Source organism: Pollachius pollachius (assembly GCF_949987615.1).
Source record: "Pollachius pollachius genome assembly, chromosome: 2".
Lineage (NCBI taxonomy): Eukaryota > Metazoa > Chordata > Actinopteri > Gadiformes > Gadidae > Pollachius > Pollachius pollachius.
The window spans coordinates 42,407,710-42,426,653 of NC_136935.1; the positions used below are offsets into that span (position 1 = coordinate 42,407,710).

At 44.9% G+C, this 18,944-nt stretch overlaps 2 protein-coding genes across 3 annotated transcripts in view; both read right to left on the reverse strand.

The window, feature by feature from the left end:
• Positions 1–7,426, reverse strand: part of LOC307071847 (protein tweety homolog 3-like) — a 22,561-nt gene extending 15,135 nt beyond the window's left edge. Inside the window, exons 1-3 of the mRNA XM_079730956.1 lie at positions 7,000–7,426; positions 6,409–6,581; positions 52–251 (exon numbers count right to left, since the gene is read on the reverse strand). Of these exons, the coding sequence (XP_079587082.1) occupies positions 52–251; positions 6,409–6,534 (326 nt within the window). The 5' untranslated portion in view covers positions 6,535–6,581; positions 7,000–7,426. The remainder of the gene's footprint in view (positions 1–51; positions 252–6,408; positions 6,582–6,999) is intronic.
• Positions 7,427–7,760: 334 nt separating this feature from the next.
• iqce (IQ motif containing E) lies at positions 7,761–17,865 on the reverse strand. 2 transcript variants are annotated; one of them, XM_079758838.1, is made up of 20 exons: positions 17,826–17,865; positions 17,507–17,572; positions 17,011–17,065; positions 16,667–16,828; positions 14,080–14,175; positions 13,814–13,872; positions 13,310–13,423; positions 13,137–13,187; positions 12,979–13,049; positions 12,813–12,885; positions 12,649–12,689; positions 12,371–12,522; positions 11,940–11,995; positions 11,614–11,840; positions 11,368–11,475; positions 10,842–11,142; positions 10,632–10,715; positions 10,167–10,297; positions 9,531–9,628; positions 7,761–8,616 (listed from the first exon to the last, which is right to left on the reverse strand). In XM_079758838.1, exons 3-20 carry the CDS (start codon positions 17,036–17,038, stop codon positions 8,489–8,491), a joined length of 1,980 nt encoding a protein of 659 aa, XP_079614964.1. In that variant the 5' UTR covers positions 17,039–17,065; positions 17,507–17,572; positions 17,826–17,865; the 3' UTR covers positions 7,761–8,488. The 2 variants fall into 2 exon arrangements, with proteins under 2 accessions (XP_079614964.1, XP_079614963.1); XM_079758837.1 differs by having other exon boundaries at positions 17,507–17,830.
• Positions 17,866–18,944: the final 1,079 nt, after the last annotated feature.

Consider the following 18,944-nt stretch of genomic DNA (forward strand, 5'->3'; position numbering starts at 1 on the left):
GGGTGTGTGTGTGTGTGTGTGTGGGGGGGGGGAGGGGTTGAGTCCGCTCACCTGCACACGAGCGTGGCGATGATGACACACCAGGCCGTGCAGCAGCAGTCGGCGCTGGGGTGCTGGGCGTGCGAGTGGCTGCCGTGCGACGACTCCTCATTCTTGCGCCGGCGGCAGCACAGCCAGAAGGAGTAGAAGAGGAGGAAGAGGAGGTCCAGGCCCAGGCACAGCAAGGCCACGGCGCCCAGCAGCAGCACAGACTGGAAGCAGAAGGCGAGCCGGGGTTATTAATGTACTCCAGCACCCTTCAATAACACAAAGGGACATTCAGAGGGCTTCACTTAGGCAGGAGTCACGTTCTAGAGACGTTTAAGAGGACAATACCAGGTAATAATTTAACAGTTGGTACATTCAGGAGAATGTCATAAAACGGGTAAGAATGTAAAAAGATTAAATTGTGGAACAGTCACTGGGGTCTGGGAGACATTCTTGAGTTATATAACTAATCCACGAGATGGGGGGTGTATGCTTAACGTGTCATTTTGTTTCCCTTTACAAAGTGAGACCAGCAGTGCACCATCGGTATGTCACTCAGGAATGTGTTGTTTAATTAAGAGTTTGACATTCATTTTTTCCCTTATTTATAACAAACTAAATGTTATTTGATTTACTCTGTTAAGGTTATTGATTGTTATGCTTTATTCAATGTTTACTGAGTGTTTGGGGAGGCTATCTCTGTGTGAATGTTATTTAGCATGTAAAATATTAGATACTTTTAAAAACCAAAACATTCAAAGACAAAAAGCTTTATTTGTTAAAGGATGGTGCAAAAGTGCTAGTATGCATATGTAGTGTGTCATGCTGGGGGGTCCTTGGGTAAGGGGGAGCTGGCTTCCTGTTAACATGTGTTTGTGTGTGTGTGTGTGTGTGTGTGTGTGTGTGTGGGGGGGGGGGTTTGAAAGGGCTGATGGTTTAAAGGCCAGGCTTTCACTATGGTGATTAAGGAAGTGGTTGACAAGACACAGGAAGTCAATCACAGCTGTTATAGGAGGAATAGATTGCAGAAAGTCTCAATGTTCTTTCCTGTGCAGACGGGTGGAATAATTTTTAAACTAAAACACAAACACTCACGCAAGCACAAACATTTGGTTTCCTCTACATGAGCTGGTAAAGGCCGGAATTGTATTGGCCTTCACAAATATAAACGCACACGCACACACACACACCCTCTAAAGTTTCTAAACAGTGGCTAGCTTGTTGGGGTGCATTGTGTTCTAGAGTGCCACCACACAGATCACAGACCTTCTGAAAGCTCTGACGGGTGACAGAAGGGGAGTTGACTGAGAAATAAGAGTGTGTGTGCATGTGTGTGTGTGTGTGCACGTGTGTCTGTGTGTGTGGAGGGGGATGAGAGAGCGAAATAGAGACAGACAGAGATAATGACTTTAAGAATGTTTTTTACAGGTAACCATGAAAAAACATGCAACATGGTGAGGTCAGGGCCTCTTTCTTTGCAGTCTGGAAAAGTCCTCCTGTTTCAGGGGATCCCATGGAACAAGCACACGAGGAACATAAAACTTCCAGATGCTAGACTACTTGGCCGTCATTTCGGAAATTATATGGGGCCTTCTTTCCAATTTACTTAATCAGCACAAGCATAGTTAACACAAAGCAAGTCAAATGTCCCTTGACATGACCTGTCAAGAGATTGGCATCTAATTACATTTTTTAAAAATATATATATTTTCACGAAATTCCCACACCATGAGTGAGGTAGCGTGTTTCCCCGTCTTCGGTTCCATTCCATTGTGAACCATCCAGTGGCTTTTGGTTTTTCCATGTGTTATTTCCTGGGGATGTTCCCTGTTGTTTTGAAGGCTTCAGCTCTATCACAGCTGCGCTGCCCACAACACAGGAAACCAATGCAGCCAGCCACCGCAGCTCCAGCTCCCAATACCTCTGATTTACACCCCTTGTAGACAACCTCATCACTTCACCTGCGGTGGCTTTCCTAAGGCGTGAATCTCTTTCAACAAAAAGCGAAACATGAGGTCAGCGTCTCCCGCTGACCTGTGAAGTATCCATGACAGATGTGTGCAACTAAAACCACCTCGACAGCAACCGCCAACCGCGAAAAGCCAACCGCCAACCGCTAGCTTAGTGGGGTTACTGGGTCACGCAGGAAACCGCACACTTACACATATTACCATTAATAAAACATGTAAAAAAAGGTTCAGAGGAAATGTTGATTCATTCTAAATGGCTACACGTGATCCTCCGGTCTAGATTGAATCATTGTGAGCAACACCCAGCCATCCAATCGAACGATACTTCCTGTCTGCAGAGATGGCAGCGATTATTCTTCAGTTAAACCCCAGACTAATTCAATATTTATATGGATCTAGTGTTGGAAGAATATTGCAATGCATATGTTGTTGTCTATATTTAAGAATAAGACTAGCCGTATTTATTCAGTACAAGCCTCAAAGACTCAACTAGTGACTGTGTGTGTGTGTGTGTGTGTGTGTGTGTTTGGGTGTGTGTGTGTGTGTGTGTGTGTGTGTGTGTGTGTGTGTGTGTGTGTGTGTGTGTGTGTGCATGCAAGCTTGTGTCCACTATTTAAAACCAATGCTTATTTCAATTACCGAAGCCCAAAAACCCACAATGTATCATTGCTCTCCAGCCGAGTCGTTTCTTCCTCGAGAGCATTAAAGAAAGAAGGGGACGGGAGAGGATCATACTGAGTTAATACACTGATAATACTACAGTATTATCCTGCGATATTATCAGCAGGCTTAAGTACCATACACACTCTGCTGGAGAGGGGAAGCATACAACAACAATGGGGGGGGGGGGGTTGCTTGATCTGCAGTGGGATTGAAGAGCTGCATAAGGGAAAACAGTATCCCCCCTGTAGAGTGGGATTGTGTTAAGGGTTCAGCAGCCTGTGTTATAACCGTATAATGGATGAGCCGATGGTGGGCATCATGAGTAGGGAAGTAGAAATAACAAGAGACAGACAGGCGGAGAAACAACAACAGAGGGAGCGACACACAGAAGAGGAACAAAGGAAGAGAGAGTTTGTGAGTATAGAGCACTGCATTGTAAAAGAGAGAGACAGAGAGAGAGAGCGAGGGGGAGACAGAGAGTAGCAGACAGAGAGAGATAGAGGTACTTGAAGTCACTTCACAAGAACACTGATCCTGGGCCAATCATAGCCTTTCGCTGTTGAGGTTCTGGACTCAGCCCGCTAATCTGACCAATCAACCCTCGGCATCTCCTTGGGACGTGTGTGTGTGTGTTTGTGTGTGTGTTTTTGTGTCTTGGCTCCTAACTAGATTAGCAGTCAGACTGCCAAACCATCAGGACAGATTAGGACTAGATCGATTAGCCAGGAAAATGTATGGTGCACTCTCTGGTGTTTGTGGGTTTGTGTGTGTGTGTGTGTGTGTGTGTGTGTGTGTGTGTGTGTGTGTGTGTGTGTCTGTGTGTGTGTGTGTGTGTGTGTGTGTGTGTGTGTGTATGGGATGTATATGTGGGCGGAAATCTGTGTCTGTGTGCGTTTGTGTGTGTGTGTGTCGACAAATGTATGACACCTGGAAACAGCAATCTACTTTCAATCTGTGTGTGTGCATGTGTGCCCGTGTGCTTACAGGCGTGAATATGTGCGTGAACGCTTGCGTGCGTGCGCGTGTGTGTGTGTGTGTGAGCCAGCAAGTGAGCGCTGCAGCTGACAGGACCAGTCCCTTCCACTCCAGTGGGCTGTCTTTGTGCTCCCTCTGCCAGTGAGCGAGAAGCTCTAGCTTGGCTGCTGAGGCTCTGAGCTTCCCCGGGACCCGGCCCTCCCTGCTGGGCTCGAACTGATGGATAACCAGCCTGGTCCAACCCGTCCCAAATGAGTACCATTTCCCCTTATGTACCCATCATTATGTCTTCCACATCTGAGGATGTAGATGTGCTTGTCTATTATTTGTTTTCTTGTTGACTACTGTTGTTGACTACTGTTACTGTTACTAAAACAAATTGCCCCTCAGGGACAATAAAGATTTACTCTACTCTACTTTTATATTTTTTAGACACTAGAACATACTGTGACGACCTGCATGTTTTCACCTATCTCTTTTTGGAAATCTCATCTTGGATGTGAGCAAAGTTCAAGTTAAGCATGAGTGCAATTGTAATAACAGCAGTTCTCTTTGTAAGTTATGTTGGCGCTTTGAGGAGACATCCTCAACTTTACTATTTTAAAGGTGTGTGTGTGTGTGTGTGTGTGTGTGTGTGTGTGTGTGTGTGTGTGTGTGTGTGTGTGTTTGCATGTGTGTGTCTGTTAGTCACACAGTTCCTCTATAATGCTCTGCAGCTGTCTAAGTTCTTCTTTCAGCTGACGTTTCTGTTCGACCACCAGCAGAAACACACACACACACACACACACACACACACACAGACACAGAGGCTGTTAGATTGTCAGCCACACAAACATGCACACCCACACATACAACCACACACACACACACAAGTAAAGAATATGTGACAGATATGCACGCACACATACAAACCCTCTCACACACACAGGCACACACACACACACACACACATAGATGAAGATAAGTCACATATTCAGTTACGGACACACACACACGTACACAATTCCCATATCTAGCCAGACCTCAGACGAGCAGAACTTCAGAAAAGCTCCTATTTCAGCTGTTCAGGAAAAATCCAGAAACCTGACAAACCCCAGACTCAGCATCTGTGCCATCAGAGACGGATTCACACTGAATACTAAACAACTTTCACAGTGTACCTTCTTTGCTCTGTGTGTGTGTGTTTGTGTGTCTTTTAGTTTTTTTCTGGACTTCCGGAGTTAGCGCGTGAATGGCTGAGCTCAAGTTAGTTTTGACTATAGCTTCAGTGCTGAATACAAATTGTGTATGTGTGTGGGTGTGTATCTGTCTGTCTGTCAGTATTTTCTTCCCACTGTGTGTGTGTGTGTGTGTGTGTGTGTGTGTGTGTGTGTGTGTGTGTGTGTGTGTGTGTGTGTGTGTGTGTGTGTCTGTGTTGGCTGAGTGGATGCATGAAGGCCTATGAGACAGATATACTGGGGCCAATTTAAAGGGGGGCTTCACTGAAAAGAGTGAGAGAAATAAAGAGAGCATTCTTTCACAACAGACAACACCAGCCCCCCAATCCCCACCCCCCCACCCCCCCTCACCCTCTTCTATCTCCCCCTATTGCCCCTCACTCCCCCGTCTAGCCCGAATTAATGATTTCACCCTGAATGGAACCCCTATACACACATTCACACATTCTCTCGCCCTCTCTCTCTGGCACACACACACACACACACACACACACACACACACACACACACACACACACAGAAACGCACGCGCACACACCCACCCACCCACCCACCCACCCACCCACCCACACACACACACACACACAAACACAAACACCCACCCACACACACACACACACAGACAAACATATCCGGAGGCAAGTCTGTGACCCCACCTCAACAAGAGAGGAGGGCTAAGGACACACGAAGTGAATCGAATGTGAGTGACTGTATATGTGGACATGACCTGCATGTACATGCCATATCGTCTCCGAGTCTGTTCACACACACTATGTGTCAGGAATCTGCAATTAGACTAAATAGCGGTGCTCAAATGCTTAACTGAATGCATGGCTGTACGTGCGCGCACACGCAAGCAGGGACACACACACAAACATACACACATAGACACACACACACACACACACACACACACACACACACACACACACACACACACAAAGGGCCTCAGTTTAAACGTTGAATAGATTGCAGGAAGCTCTTTTTAGCAATTTGGAGGCACCTCCCATGGTTCATTGACCCCTTCCTCTCCCAGCACCAATCCATGGCGGGTATTCTTCTCCCTCCTCTCTCGCTCTCCTTCTCCCATCTCTTTGTATCCCCTTCTTTGCCGCTTTTGGGGGGGGGGGGGGGGGGGGGGGGGACTTCCCACGCTCGGCTCTTGAACTTGCTCACCCCCTCCTCCTCCCCCTCCTCCAACGTTCCCTGTCCACCCCCTCCTCCTCTTCTTGAAACCATACGTTAAATAACAAAGCACGAAGCACGTAATCGAAGCCGCACATTTTACTGCATCTAACGCGCCATGGCCGTGTTGCGCTGGCGCACGGAGTCGGGGAAGTCACCCCGATAGATCATCACGATGGGATGCAGCAGAACTGGGCCAAAGCCCCTTCTCCCTCACATATTCAGTGCATTCTCTAGAACAGTATCATGCATTTACAGTATGTACGTTGAGTGATGCGGTTTGGGGCTTGGGTGACGGACGGACGGAGGGGGGGGGGGGGGGGGGGGGGAATATAACAGTTGTTTATAATATCTCGCAAAATGAAGCCTACCTTCTGATATTCCGTATCTTCGGGTCTAAAGTCGCTGCTGACCGTCTCGAACTGGAGGTTGAAATGCGGCAGGCGGTGGAGCGCATTGACCCACCAGGGCGGTGAATAGTTCACTACAGCCGCCATCCTTCAGTGTCTCCTGGACAGCTGTCACTTAGGGTTCCTCACTGGCACTGCAACGCAAAACAGCACCTTCGGGTTAGTATAGCAATGAAATGCCCACAGAATGAATTGTATTCAACCGATAGGCTACTGTATGTCGTCAGCCTACATACGACTTAAAATATATAAACACCAACAGACGGTTAAATAGCCTTTAGGTGAATTAAACCCCATAACGCCATGAATAGCTCTTCAGAAATATCTAGGTCAATTGCATGAGAAACAACAGACTAATGCATTTAACAATGTCCGCTTATTTCCGTTGCGAATTTGACCCAGCAATCACCAATTCAAACGACCAAATCCTTGCAGAACCTTCAGAAGAACAAGCCATAAAGATAGAAAAGGTTCCTGGCGTGGAGGTAATTATGGGCTGTGTGAGCGGCTAAGCGCTATCTGCAGTGGGGATGACCTGTGTGCACCACCTACCTTGGAGAGCTAAGCGGACGAAAATCCTGGCTTTCTATTTGGGGAAGACCGCCTGGTGTAATGTGTTCCCCTATTGTCTTCCAGGATCCGTGGCTAAATGCGAAGATCTCAGCTCCGGTGGGCATCCAAACGCCCGCACTTTGAACCAGCGAGTCGCCGACAGGCAACAACATTGAAGTGTTGGGTTGATGTTCAGATCCGTTCACATTTCACGAAGACCGCATTCCTCCTTATCTGGATTTTTCTTTTTTTTTTAACCACGCGACGGTATATAAATGGTTAAACTCGTTTCTCCCGCAGTCCGGCGCGTCTGTTTATTCGTCGTTATGCTAGTCCGGTCAATCGCTCTGTATTTTCCGCTTCTCGCCCGACACGTCGGCTTCGCTCTTCCACGACTGTCGTGTTAATGCATTTAGAGCGTGAGACAATCGCCTTGGAAAAAAAGCAGTGGCCTTTGCGGCAGCTCGCTCTGCTGCCCTGTGTTTTGTTTCAGAGCCCGTGCTGAGATCTCGCAAAATGCGCAAAAAGGACTCCCCCTGATGTCGGAAAGATGGTAGTGCACGTTACAGTCAATAACGGGGACATCATTGCATTCATGAGCGACAACCGCATGAAAGGGACAGCCTTTTAATTTAATTGTATAAAATACTTTATTACAATGTCTCACTCGACTCATTACATAATTAGGTTATTTTATTTGCAGATTAGCCTGTGCCTTCCTCTGCAGTCCATCAGTAGACATGGCTGAAATTGCAGCAGCTTGATTTATAGGCCATAGGCCTATATATGTGCAATGCATAGCAATGTAGTAAGAGTCAGATGCACATAATGTAGCATGTTTTAACTTACATTTAATGAATCAACAAAGTATCCCAAATCTTGAAATCAGTCAGAATGATCAGGTAATCTCAGCTTTTGAAATATGTGTATTTAGAAAACACACCTTTGCACTGGTATGCTCTTGATTTGAGCTATATAAACCATGTTTGCTGTTACATACATCAGGCACTTTTTCAGATGGACAATGCAAATGCAGTGCATCGTAGAAATCAGGCAAAGACAGCACTAATAAGTGACATAAGAAAGTTCATAACATAAAAAAATAAAAAGTGCTGCTGGGCTCTGCATGTTTGTACATCTCCAAACTTGCTTTGCTGAACTGGAGGTGCGTATGTGTACAGTTTGCCCTCCTATTATCACTGTTACACTGAGAAGTTATGCACTTGGAGATCCACGTATTCCAAGAGAGAAAACCCCTTTTCCCATGCGAGCGCAGCTCCATAATATGATCATCTACGTCTACCTGCATGGCTCTTAAGTACTGATGGATCACCACAGTCTGAAATAAACCAGTAGTAAATGAATCACTGGAACTCATTAGAATCGAAAGAAAACTTTTGAAGGCCTACTTATTGCTGGATGAACTTTAATCCAATCAGACACGCACACACACACCCACACCCATACACATACACACACACAAAGAAGTCTATAACAGCATCTTCTCTCTGGATCTCAGCAGGCGTGTCGGGGACACAACAATGTCATCCGAGTCATCCGAGTCGATGGGCGTGGCACCTCGTGGGGGGTGCGCTTCACAATGGAGCTCCACTTGAGCTGTAGAAGAACCAACCTTATCACTAGACAGAATGACAACCCAGTTCTCCTCCCCATGCCTTTATCTAGGACTGTAACAGCCATAGTGAGGTTCACTATAGGATTTAACCGTGGTTATTTGATTGTACTTTATTGTAAATGGCATTGCCAGCATTCGGCTATTAGTGAGTGAAAAGCTACGAGTGAGTGAATATGTGTTTTAGGTTGACTGCGACTGCCTCTGTGCGAGCCACTTTAGATGTTAGCTGCCTGCTCCTTTCTGACACCTTTCTGACAAGGCATCTCTTTTGCTCCCTCTTTCTCTCCTCAAAGCCACCCCCACTACCTTTAAAATGCCATAACACACTAACACAGTATGAAAGGCACACGGCCAGGGCCCCCTCACAAGCCGGCTGTGTTCAGGGCGCTGTGGTAGGGCTCGGTGACAGGGATCACGCAGAAGACAGCGTTAAGTATTGGATGGGAAGAGGCCACCTGGGAATGGCTCATGGTTCAATGGTTTCATTTGAAACGTGACACGGGGGCTCCGGGGGGGTCCATAATTCAGAGACAATGTGAAGGTGTTCTTCTTGCGGAGCTACACCCATGGCAGAGTCGCGACATACTGCTCCTCCAGCACTATCCACAGGATTAACAGCCTGCACGGGTGCTCAAGTTGCACTACAAACTATTACAATGTAATGTTCCTCACGGAAAAGAATGCAGGATAAGATAAAGATATGTCCTTCAATAACTGTTGCGTCAATTTGTTTTACAATGTACAACATAAGCTCTTTGCTGTTGCTGTTTTCATGTGCTTGTTTTTATATTGTTTGTGGTATCCATGATCCAAAATGACAAAATAACGATGGTCAATTTAAAGATAATAATGAGGAGTTTTGTGTGTGTACAAATGCAGACATTTTCCGGGTTACCTAGTTTGCTGGGAGGACACGGAGAGAAACTTCCTTGTCTTCCTGACACCTGGATGGCTGGACTGCTGCCCTCAGTGGAAGGCATGGGGGGGAAGGAGCTACACACAGACACACACAACCTCACATTCATTTGTCTGTGGATTTGACTCGATGTGATGATCATGTTTTGAACACACACACACACACACACACACACACACACACACACACACACACACACACACACACACACACACACACACACACACACACACACACACACACCTGAATGATACCCATGTTATTACTAGGCTGAATCTCCTTGGGTAGCTCACCTGTTCAGAGTTCACCTCGACTCTGCATAGCCACACAGCCCCTTGCGGCCACCATTGTATGTTGTACGTCCTGGCACTTAATGTACGCACTTATTGTACCCACTTAATCTACATTGCACTTATTCATAGTACTTAATTGTGTAGCATCTGCAGTAGCTGCTATCACTGCTGTACACGGGGAATGGGTTAGCCTAGCGATTGTTAGTACTGACAGCGATATATTCTTTCACTTCTTATGAGAAATGTACTTATTGTAAGTCGCCTTGGATAAAAGTGTCTGCTAAATGCCCTAAATGTAAATGTAAATGTAGCTGCAGCATACCTTTGTGTTGCCCGCCTGCAGCGAACTAGGTGTCCCCTGAAAACAGACTGTATCGTCGTCACGTCAGCAACATCCATCTGTCCGTCGGCACAGACATCCCCATGGTCACCTCTGCTGTGAGGGGGGACTGACTGAAAAAGAGGTGAAAGTTGTGAGTGAAAAATAGGAATGTGGAAGAGTAGTAAGGGGTTTGCTATAGGAGAAACTTTTGGATATAAAACACCCTCTAGCGATTCCTGACATGCATGAATTAAACACTACATTCCATTGTCATCTGCCCCGAATATGTCACATTTATTCGAGGATTGGAAAATAGGGTGGTTCTGGGAAAAATACGTGAACAAATCAAATGTTTGAATTGCCGAATCTCGACTCTCCAAGGCCATCACGGGGCTACGCCGCTACAATACATTTGCCGTTTTATGTGGATCTATGTGGTTGTTCGCCAGGGAGCTCGCTCTGCACCTTGGCATCTGTGGGAGACGGTTCTCTGAGCTGAGCTTGTCGCAGTAGATGGCCTCTCAGCGTTGACTGCAGCATCACGACGTCCTACGGGTAAGAGGAGGAGGAGGGAGTGCGTAATGAAGTGCATAAATAACAATAACTAACAATATACTGCAATACACAACAACGCCGTAGCTCTCATAGCTACAACGTCCCCCTCTCTTCACACACTTTATCTCTGTGTTCCCTCCAGCCGTTCTGAATGGTCCTCGCCGCCATGTCCCGCTCCTTCTTTAATCTGGTCTCTGCTCTTCTCCTCCTCCTCTCCTCGGCGTTTCCCCTCCCCGGCGCCGTCCTCCGCTTCCCCTCCGGACCCTCTGGATCATCTGGTCCCGTGCCGGCCCGCCCCCCGGTCTCGGGGGTCTCGGGGGAGGCAGGAGCATGGTCCTTTGGAGCAGGCACCGGCGCCGGCCTCTCCCGGTCCTCCTCTTCCAGAGTTTGGATTCTCAACCGCAACCGCAACGACTCCTCTCTGATGACGGCACAGACACAGACGTGCTCTTACACACTACTACGTGACTGACACATATTGGCATAACGGACAAGGATGTTGCCTTGATTCAACCTGAATTAAATGAAGATGAATATATGAATGTGAAAATGACACTTGTATAATTTAACAAACAGACACATCTTTTATGAATACGTTATGAACCACTGAATCCTCCTCATGTGATACATCACAGGTTCAACACACCTGTGCTCGTTGTGCTCTTTTTCATGTTTTTTTACTTGTTCATCCTTCCATCTTTCTGTCTCTTGTTCCAAATCTTCTATCACCGCCTTGAGCCGTAACAGCTCAACACTGCACCAAAATACAGCAACAACACGTTATAAATAGGTTTCAACATGGGTATTTTAGATAAAATGTTAGATATTCATTAACTCCACCAGGGGGCAGTGTAAACGTTGGTCAGATGCAACGCCGCTACATTTCACCTACTCTTTACTGGCCAGCGTCTCCTTCAGCAACTTCCGCTCCTCCTCCAATCCATCAACACGGCCTCGCAAAAACAACATCTCTTCCGTTCCCACGGGAACCACTTCTTCTGTTGCCACGGTAACCGCCTCTAGAAAATCCAGATTCTCCTTAGGCATGGTCTGAACCCCTTGCTCCGATTGGCAGCTGCTCTTTGCTGATGGGGCATGTTTTCTGCCAGCCTCCAACCTCTGAGAGTGCAGGGTTAAGAGGTTTGTGTTGTCCAAAGACAGCATAGATTCAGGGGAAAAACGCACACTTGTACTGCAATGTGAAACTGGAGGTCCTACCTTCTCTAACTCCAACAGTCTTCTCACTAGCCTCTGTTTACTCCACTCTCTGTAACCTTCAAAGGCACATGCACACCCACACGCACATGCAAACACACAGAATCACACACACACACACACACACACAAGATATACACAAGGAAACAGGATGAGCAAGAACACAATCAAATCCACACAGGTGAAATACATGATTGCTTTGTTTGTTTGTTGACCAGTATGTACCACTGCCCGTCTATTTTCATAACTCTCTTTCTCCAACTGAGGGACACACACACACTCCCGAGGATGCTTTGGTTCGGAGTTCACACTGAGATGCTGAGCCCACGGCTGGGAATGAACACGAGTGCAACGCACCCACTTCTGACAGGAGCCAGAGCCACTGTGTGTGGGTGTGTTTTGACGTATATGTGTATGACTGTGTGTGCGCGTACCTTTGATCCCCTCAGCAGGGCTGTCAGTGCTGAGCTCCTCTCTGAGAGTAGAGTTGTCCAGTTGCAGCTGCTTCAGACTCTCAGACAGACGCAGGACCGTGGTCCCCAGGGCCTTCTGCTGCCTCTGGGAGCCCTTTGTCTCTGCCCGACTGCTACGGGAACACAGCGGAGGAACAAGAGTTACCTGCTGTTTCTCGCTCTACTGTTGACTAAAGGATTTTTCTGCTTAACATCCTCCCATGTCTAAGTAAAGGACTTGAAATGGGCGGGTTCGATACCTTTTCTCTGCAGCGTTGAGATGAATTGTCAACCTCTTAATCTACAGGAAAGATACAGTTGACAGAAGATTAGATTGCTGCCTAATGTGTATACTCAGAGGAGCGTTATCTGCGCTAAAACCAGAAATAACTTTCATTGATGATTCTAGACACAAAGACATTACCTCCTCAAAGTATGTTTCCACAGTGATCTTTAACTCCTCTAAGTTGGTGGTCCTCAGCTCGCTTTGCAGTTTGCTGACCGAGTAGAAGGTGATGAAAAGACTGTGAACAACAGTAGCACCCACACCAGCATGTGTGAGTGGTCGGTGAGGTTGGAGGAGGGCTTACCTAAAGGCGTTCTCCTTCTCCCTACACTGCTGTTCCAGTTTCAGAATCCTCTGCTTCAGTCCCTTTATGACCTTGAGAACAGCACAGATCCAGGGTTGAAAAGCCTGCCAATTCACATTCAAACATCTGGGAAGATTAAAGATAAAAAACACACTCACCACACCCCCCTCCTTGTTCTTATCCACAAAACTACGAGTATATTCGGGACCCTATAACAGAGAAAAAAAGGAACGTTTGTTTTAAAAGTGGTCTGATCTTCTGCTCTCCTTGAGTGACATTATGGAAGATTACGACATCTTGTGAATCCTTTGATAATGACAACTAGTCCTACTTTAGTGGGATCCAAGAGCTCCTCAATTTGCTTCTCTCTTCTGGCTGTATCCTCCTCGAGGCGTCGCAGCTTGGCCTTCATCTGCTGGTTGTCAGTCCTCTGGTCCACCAGACTCTGAACAAATTGAGTTACACACGTTTCTGTTGCACAATCAAGATCTTTCAAAGAAAATCGATTCATCATATGGTAAAAACATGACAGGATCTTCGACACTGCAAGCCATCAGGATATTTTTATGGTGACATAACCAGATTACCTTGACTATTCACTTAACAATTGTGACTAAAGCGGGCCTGAACAGTCTTTTGATTGTTTGGATCCCTCCAGCATTTTCAGAGGATAATTGTTATTGTTTAAAACAGGACATGCTAAAAAAATAAACTAAACCAAAAATATATTTATATCCCTCTGGTGAGCAAAAGCAGTGTTGACAAATGAAGTCTTCCTTCATTAATACAATAAATAAGTAACCTTTACATGAAATAAATTATTGTTCTTCTTTACCTTTTTTAGGCGGATGTTTTCATCGTACATCTCCTCCTTATCTCCGTAGTCGACTCGACCTGAACAGATGAAAAGGAAAGAGTAACTAAACAGCAACATGTAGTAAAGCATGCACAGGTACATACCTTCAAATGTCTTGATGCATAAGTATTACATGCATAAGTAGTTGAATTTGAATGTGCATTATTGTATCGCACTGTGTACATCTCTGATGCATGTTCACATGAATAAAACACACACACACACACACACACACACACACACACCATTGGATGTAGAGCGCAACTGTTTGTGCTTCCTGGACGTCAGGTTCAGGATCTGGGCTGTGACATCATACTCTGACCTCATCGACTGAGACAGACCTGATGGAGAGTGGAGAGAGGGTGAGAAGGAGAAGGCAGAGAGAAGACAGATTTCCTGACTGACAATAATGCCATAAGCAAAAACCAAATCGGCTTCTTACCAAATTATCGTAAAACAGACCATATATTCACATTGAGCACCCTCATTGAGCACCAAATAAACCAAAACAAAAGCAAACTATTCTCCTGCTTTGTAGACTTTAAAAAAGCCTTTGGCTCAATTTGGCATGATGGTCTGTTGTTTAAATTAATATAAAGTGGTGTTGGAGGGAAAACTTACGACATCATAAAGTCCATGTACACAAGCAACAAATGTGCAGTTAAGATAGGAAAGAAACACACAGACTTCTTCCCACAAGGCCGAGGTTTGAGACAGGGATGCAGCTTGAGTCCAACCCTGTTCAACATATACATTAACCAACTAGCAAGGACATTAGAACAGTCTGAAGCCCCCGGCATAACACTGGTAGACACCGAAATCAAATGTCTGCTGTTTGCAGATGTCCTGTGACTGCTGTCCCCAACCAAAGAAGGCCAACAGCAGCACCTAGATCTTCTGCACAGCTTCTCTCAAACCTGGGACCTGACAGTGAACCTTAGTAAAACCAAAATAATGATATTTGAAAAAAGACCCAGGCTCAACAAATACACATTGCACCTAGACACTGTTACTCTAGAGCGAACAAAAAACTATACCTACCTCGGCATAAACATGAACGCCACAGGAAATTTCAACAAAGCTGTTAATGACCTGAGAGACAAGGCAAGGAGGGCATTTTATGCCATAAAAAGAAATATCAAACTAGACATCCCAATTAAGATCTGGCAAAAACTATTTGACGCAGTGATAGAGCCCATTGCGCTCTACTGCTGTGAAGTCTGGGGCCCACTCACCAACTAAGATTTTATAAAATAGGACAAACATCAAATTGAAACTCTTCATGCAGAATTCTGCAAATCAATACTAAAAGTCCAAAGAAAGACACCAAATAATGCATGCAGAGCAGAATTAGGACGATATCCAATCGTTAAATCATTAAAATTCAGAAGAGAGCCCTAAAATTGTATAACCACCTTAAGGAAAGCGACAGCCACACACTTCACAACAAGGCTCTTACCCACAAAGAGTTACACCCAGAAAAGTGTCCCCTTAGCCAGCTTGTCCTGGGACTCTGTCCAACACACAACAACCAACACATCAGGCAAAACCAACTTATAAGAAAACAAAAGGAAAAGTATTTAGCACATTGGAAAGAGTCCACCAAAAACCAGAGTAAATTGGCCTGCTATTTGTCCCTTAACAGAGACTACACCGTGGCAGAATAGCTGACCACCGTGACCGACCCAAAACTGAGCAAATCCTTGACCAGATACAGACTCAGCGAACACAGCCTGGCCATCGAGAAGGACAGACAGACCTGGCTCCCAAGAGAAGACAGACTGTGCTCCAACTGCACACACAACCAACTAGAAACAGAACTGCACTTCCTGACTTCCTGCCAGTCATACGAAGACATCAGGAATACACACTTCCCACGGATTACAAAGGCATGGGACTTCAAAGACAGTCCAGATGCTCACAAACTGCCATACCTGTTGGGAGAAATACAACAATGTACGAACGCTGCAGCAAGATTGGTCACCTGTTGTGATGAAAGGACCTCAAACTCCCCATAGACTTCTCCCCCTGGACTCTTCACACAATAATTGCACTATTGCACACATCCTCCATAATGTAAATATGCTGTTTATTTAGAGTGTATCTTTAATTATGTTTATACGAGATACTGTGATTTTTATAATATTGCACATTTTACTTTTTATAGTACTTTTATAGTATAACATTTGATATGTATAGATATTTTGTATTTAATGTTTTATACTTATTATATTATATTTTATACTATATACCTGACCTTTTTACTTTTTATTTAATAATGCTGTTTATTTTATTGTTCACCTGCTTTGGCAATGCAAATGTATATTTCTCATGCCAATAAAGCTTTTCTGAATTGAATTGAAATTGAATTGAAGGGGTGAGAAAGAGTGAAATAGAAGAGTGATATAAAAAAGGAGGGCAAAGAAGGAAGAGAGAAAAACAGAGAGAGATAGTCAGCCGAATTTAATCATGAGACCAACACATATCATGAATGAATGAACACATGGATCATTTTAGCAACACGAGTCATTCATTAACAGTTCCTGTTTCAAGAACATTTACACTAGATCTCACAGAAGGGCAGACAGTTGGAGCATCTTGAGTGTTTTACTTCCAACAATTTAACCCTCATTTATCGCTCTCTTGATTGACATCCAAAAGGAAACCGAAACCCCACGAGATTCAACAACCAGTTGTCAGCTGTCCAAACAAGTCTGGGAGATAGGAGAGCTCTCTCTCCCAGCTCTCTCTCTCTCTCATTCCCTCCACGTCAGGGGAAGCCACTCCTCCTGCGTCACCATGGTTACAAGGATGTGTTGACACCCTGCCTACCGTGGTATCCGTTGCTGAGGGAGGTGAGGCATGGGGAGGCGGCAGCGCCCAGGGTGTCCACCGACGCCACACTCGCGTCCCCCAGGGAGGCCCTGGGCAGTCGCCATGCCGACACGGCCACACGCTTGGAGCCAACCTTCAGACTGCTGAGGTACGGGGACCCTTAAACACACACACACACACACACACACACACACACACACACACACACACACACACAGACAGACAGATATTTACTACCATCAATCTTAACAGATATTTTAACACTACATTTCAACTTCAGCTCATTTTTGACAATGTCAAAATCTCCAATATAGAACGACAGTTGAGCTAAAGTAACTTACTTGGCGAAGAAGGGGGTTTGCTGGACATTCTCTTCCTCGTCGTTCTTCTCTGGGTCTGATTTAACATAAAAGCACAATTCCAAGACTAGACAACGCTATTAGGCTGGCTGTTTGCACTTGCATGTCTGAGTGAATTATTATGGCCTTTTCTTATAGATGTTGAAATCTATTTCTAAATCGGAGGAGGCACTGCCACTATAGTAACAGCGCCAAAGAAAGTGAGAAAGCCTCAGGGGTATATTTAGGTTAAGGGATGAGTGCATTGTTACCACATTGTAACCACACGTTAAGAAACTACCAGGTCGGCAGGAATGATTCATGCTTTGTATTCTTCAAATTAACGACCTCACATGGTCACACATCAAAATGAATCACAAATGCTCCCTATGAAAATAGACCTAAGGGTCCTGGAAGAATAAGAAAATATAAGAAGGAAAGTGGGAACGATGAAAAGATACGCAAACAGACATCACAGACACAGAAGGCTGAGAATTACCAGTTCCTCGAAGTCCTCGTCCGTCTGAACATCACTGGCTTCCAGGGAAAGGGACAGCTTGGTACTCTTTGTACAGGACATTATAGCGCAGTATGTAGTCCACTCTGTGTTCCTCGGACAACTTTTCTTTCCTTGTGTGGTACACTCATGGTGTTGTAAATCACACTTCAGTTTACCACTGTCGGCAGTGTGAAATCCTCATGAACGTCATACTACTGATAGGATTCACTTAACGAGAACAACGCTTCCATAGCAACACACTTCGTCAATAATAAAGTCGTCCGATGCATAGTTTGAATTGAAGAAAAATGACACCTACCTATTGTGTTTACTGTTTTCCTACCATCGTTTCAGTGTGGAGTCGTCTAGCAACCAGGCAGATACATTGTAGGAAAACCCACAGCTGCCTACCAATAGATTTCTGTTTTCCGCTTTCTAATTATTGAAAGTTGCACCTTATTGGTGAAGGCGCACTTAAAGGAGGGACCTAAGTTGTTCTCCTCCAATACAACGAGAGAATGCATATGACATCAGGAGACAAGCCGATTGAGCAGAGAATTTTTGGGGGAACCAAACACATGATACAAATGTTTGGAACCAAAAGTGGAAAATGTTAAACAATAACAACGCTAAAACTGAATAATAACTAATGAGTTTTTTTTGTAGAATTAATTTCATAGTTAAAAGTGAACTGACTCAATGAGATTGACAATATGTCGATGCTTACACACACATAAACATGTCTTTATTTATCGATAGGAGAGGGTCAATATTTCTCTGGCAAAATATAGGCTTATATTCTTATTATTTTTTAGTAGTAGTCAGTTATGTCCTCGGTTCTTTCTTTCCTCATCGTCTGCTATTAGTGATCGATGTCCATATTTGTATTGATTTGTCGAAAGCGTTGGATACAGCCTTGCAGTGCCTTGTGATTTTTCATTGGTTGTAAACTTAATCTTACCAAGCATTGTACCTTGTATGCAAAGTCCGATTTGCCATCTCTGTCTGCACGCAAGAGTATCAATTGGTAGAGTTTTATTTATAAAACCCTACTCGGACTGGTCCTTTCTTACATATATCCATTTTTCTTTCTTACATAGAACCCAAAAGCATTAACGCCTGCGCTCGCAAGATTTTGCAGTTGTCCCGTGTGCCCGCACTGAGCTGGGAAAAAAGCAGTTAAAACGCAGCCACCTTGCATGGAACAACCTCCACAAACACTGTGTAAAACCTCAATGTCTGTTGGTTTGATGCTGTCTTCTTGACCAGTTCTCTTTTGAAAAATAGATTTTAATCTCAATGAGACTTTTACCTTGTTAAATGAAGGTTTAAAAATGTAATCCCATACTTGGTTGACAATTGTAAATCTAATCTTAATCCAGTGGTTGGTTGGACAAGGTCAGAAGGTCATTGACTTCAGTGCAGTATTTAATAAATG

Excerpts from the sequence above, each read along its gene's own strand:
- iqce (XM_079758837.1), bottom strand. The coding sequence starts at position 17,587 with ATGTCCTGTACAAAGAGTACCAAGCTGTCCCTTTCCCTGGAAGCCAGT. Across the intron at positions 16,829-17,010 it reads CAAACCCCCTTCTTCGCCAA|GGTCCCCGTACCTCAGCAGT; the intron begins GTAAGTTACTTT and ends TGTGTGTTTAAG. Across the intron at positions 13,188-13,309 it reads AGCTCTTGGATCCCACTAAA|GGTCCCGAATATACTCGTAG; the intron begins GTAGGACTAGTT and ends TCTCTGTTATAG.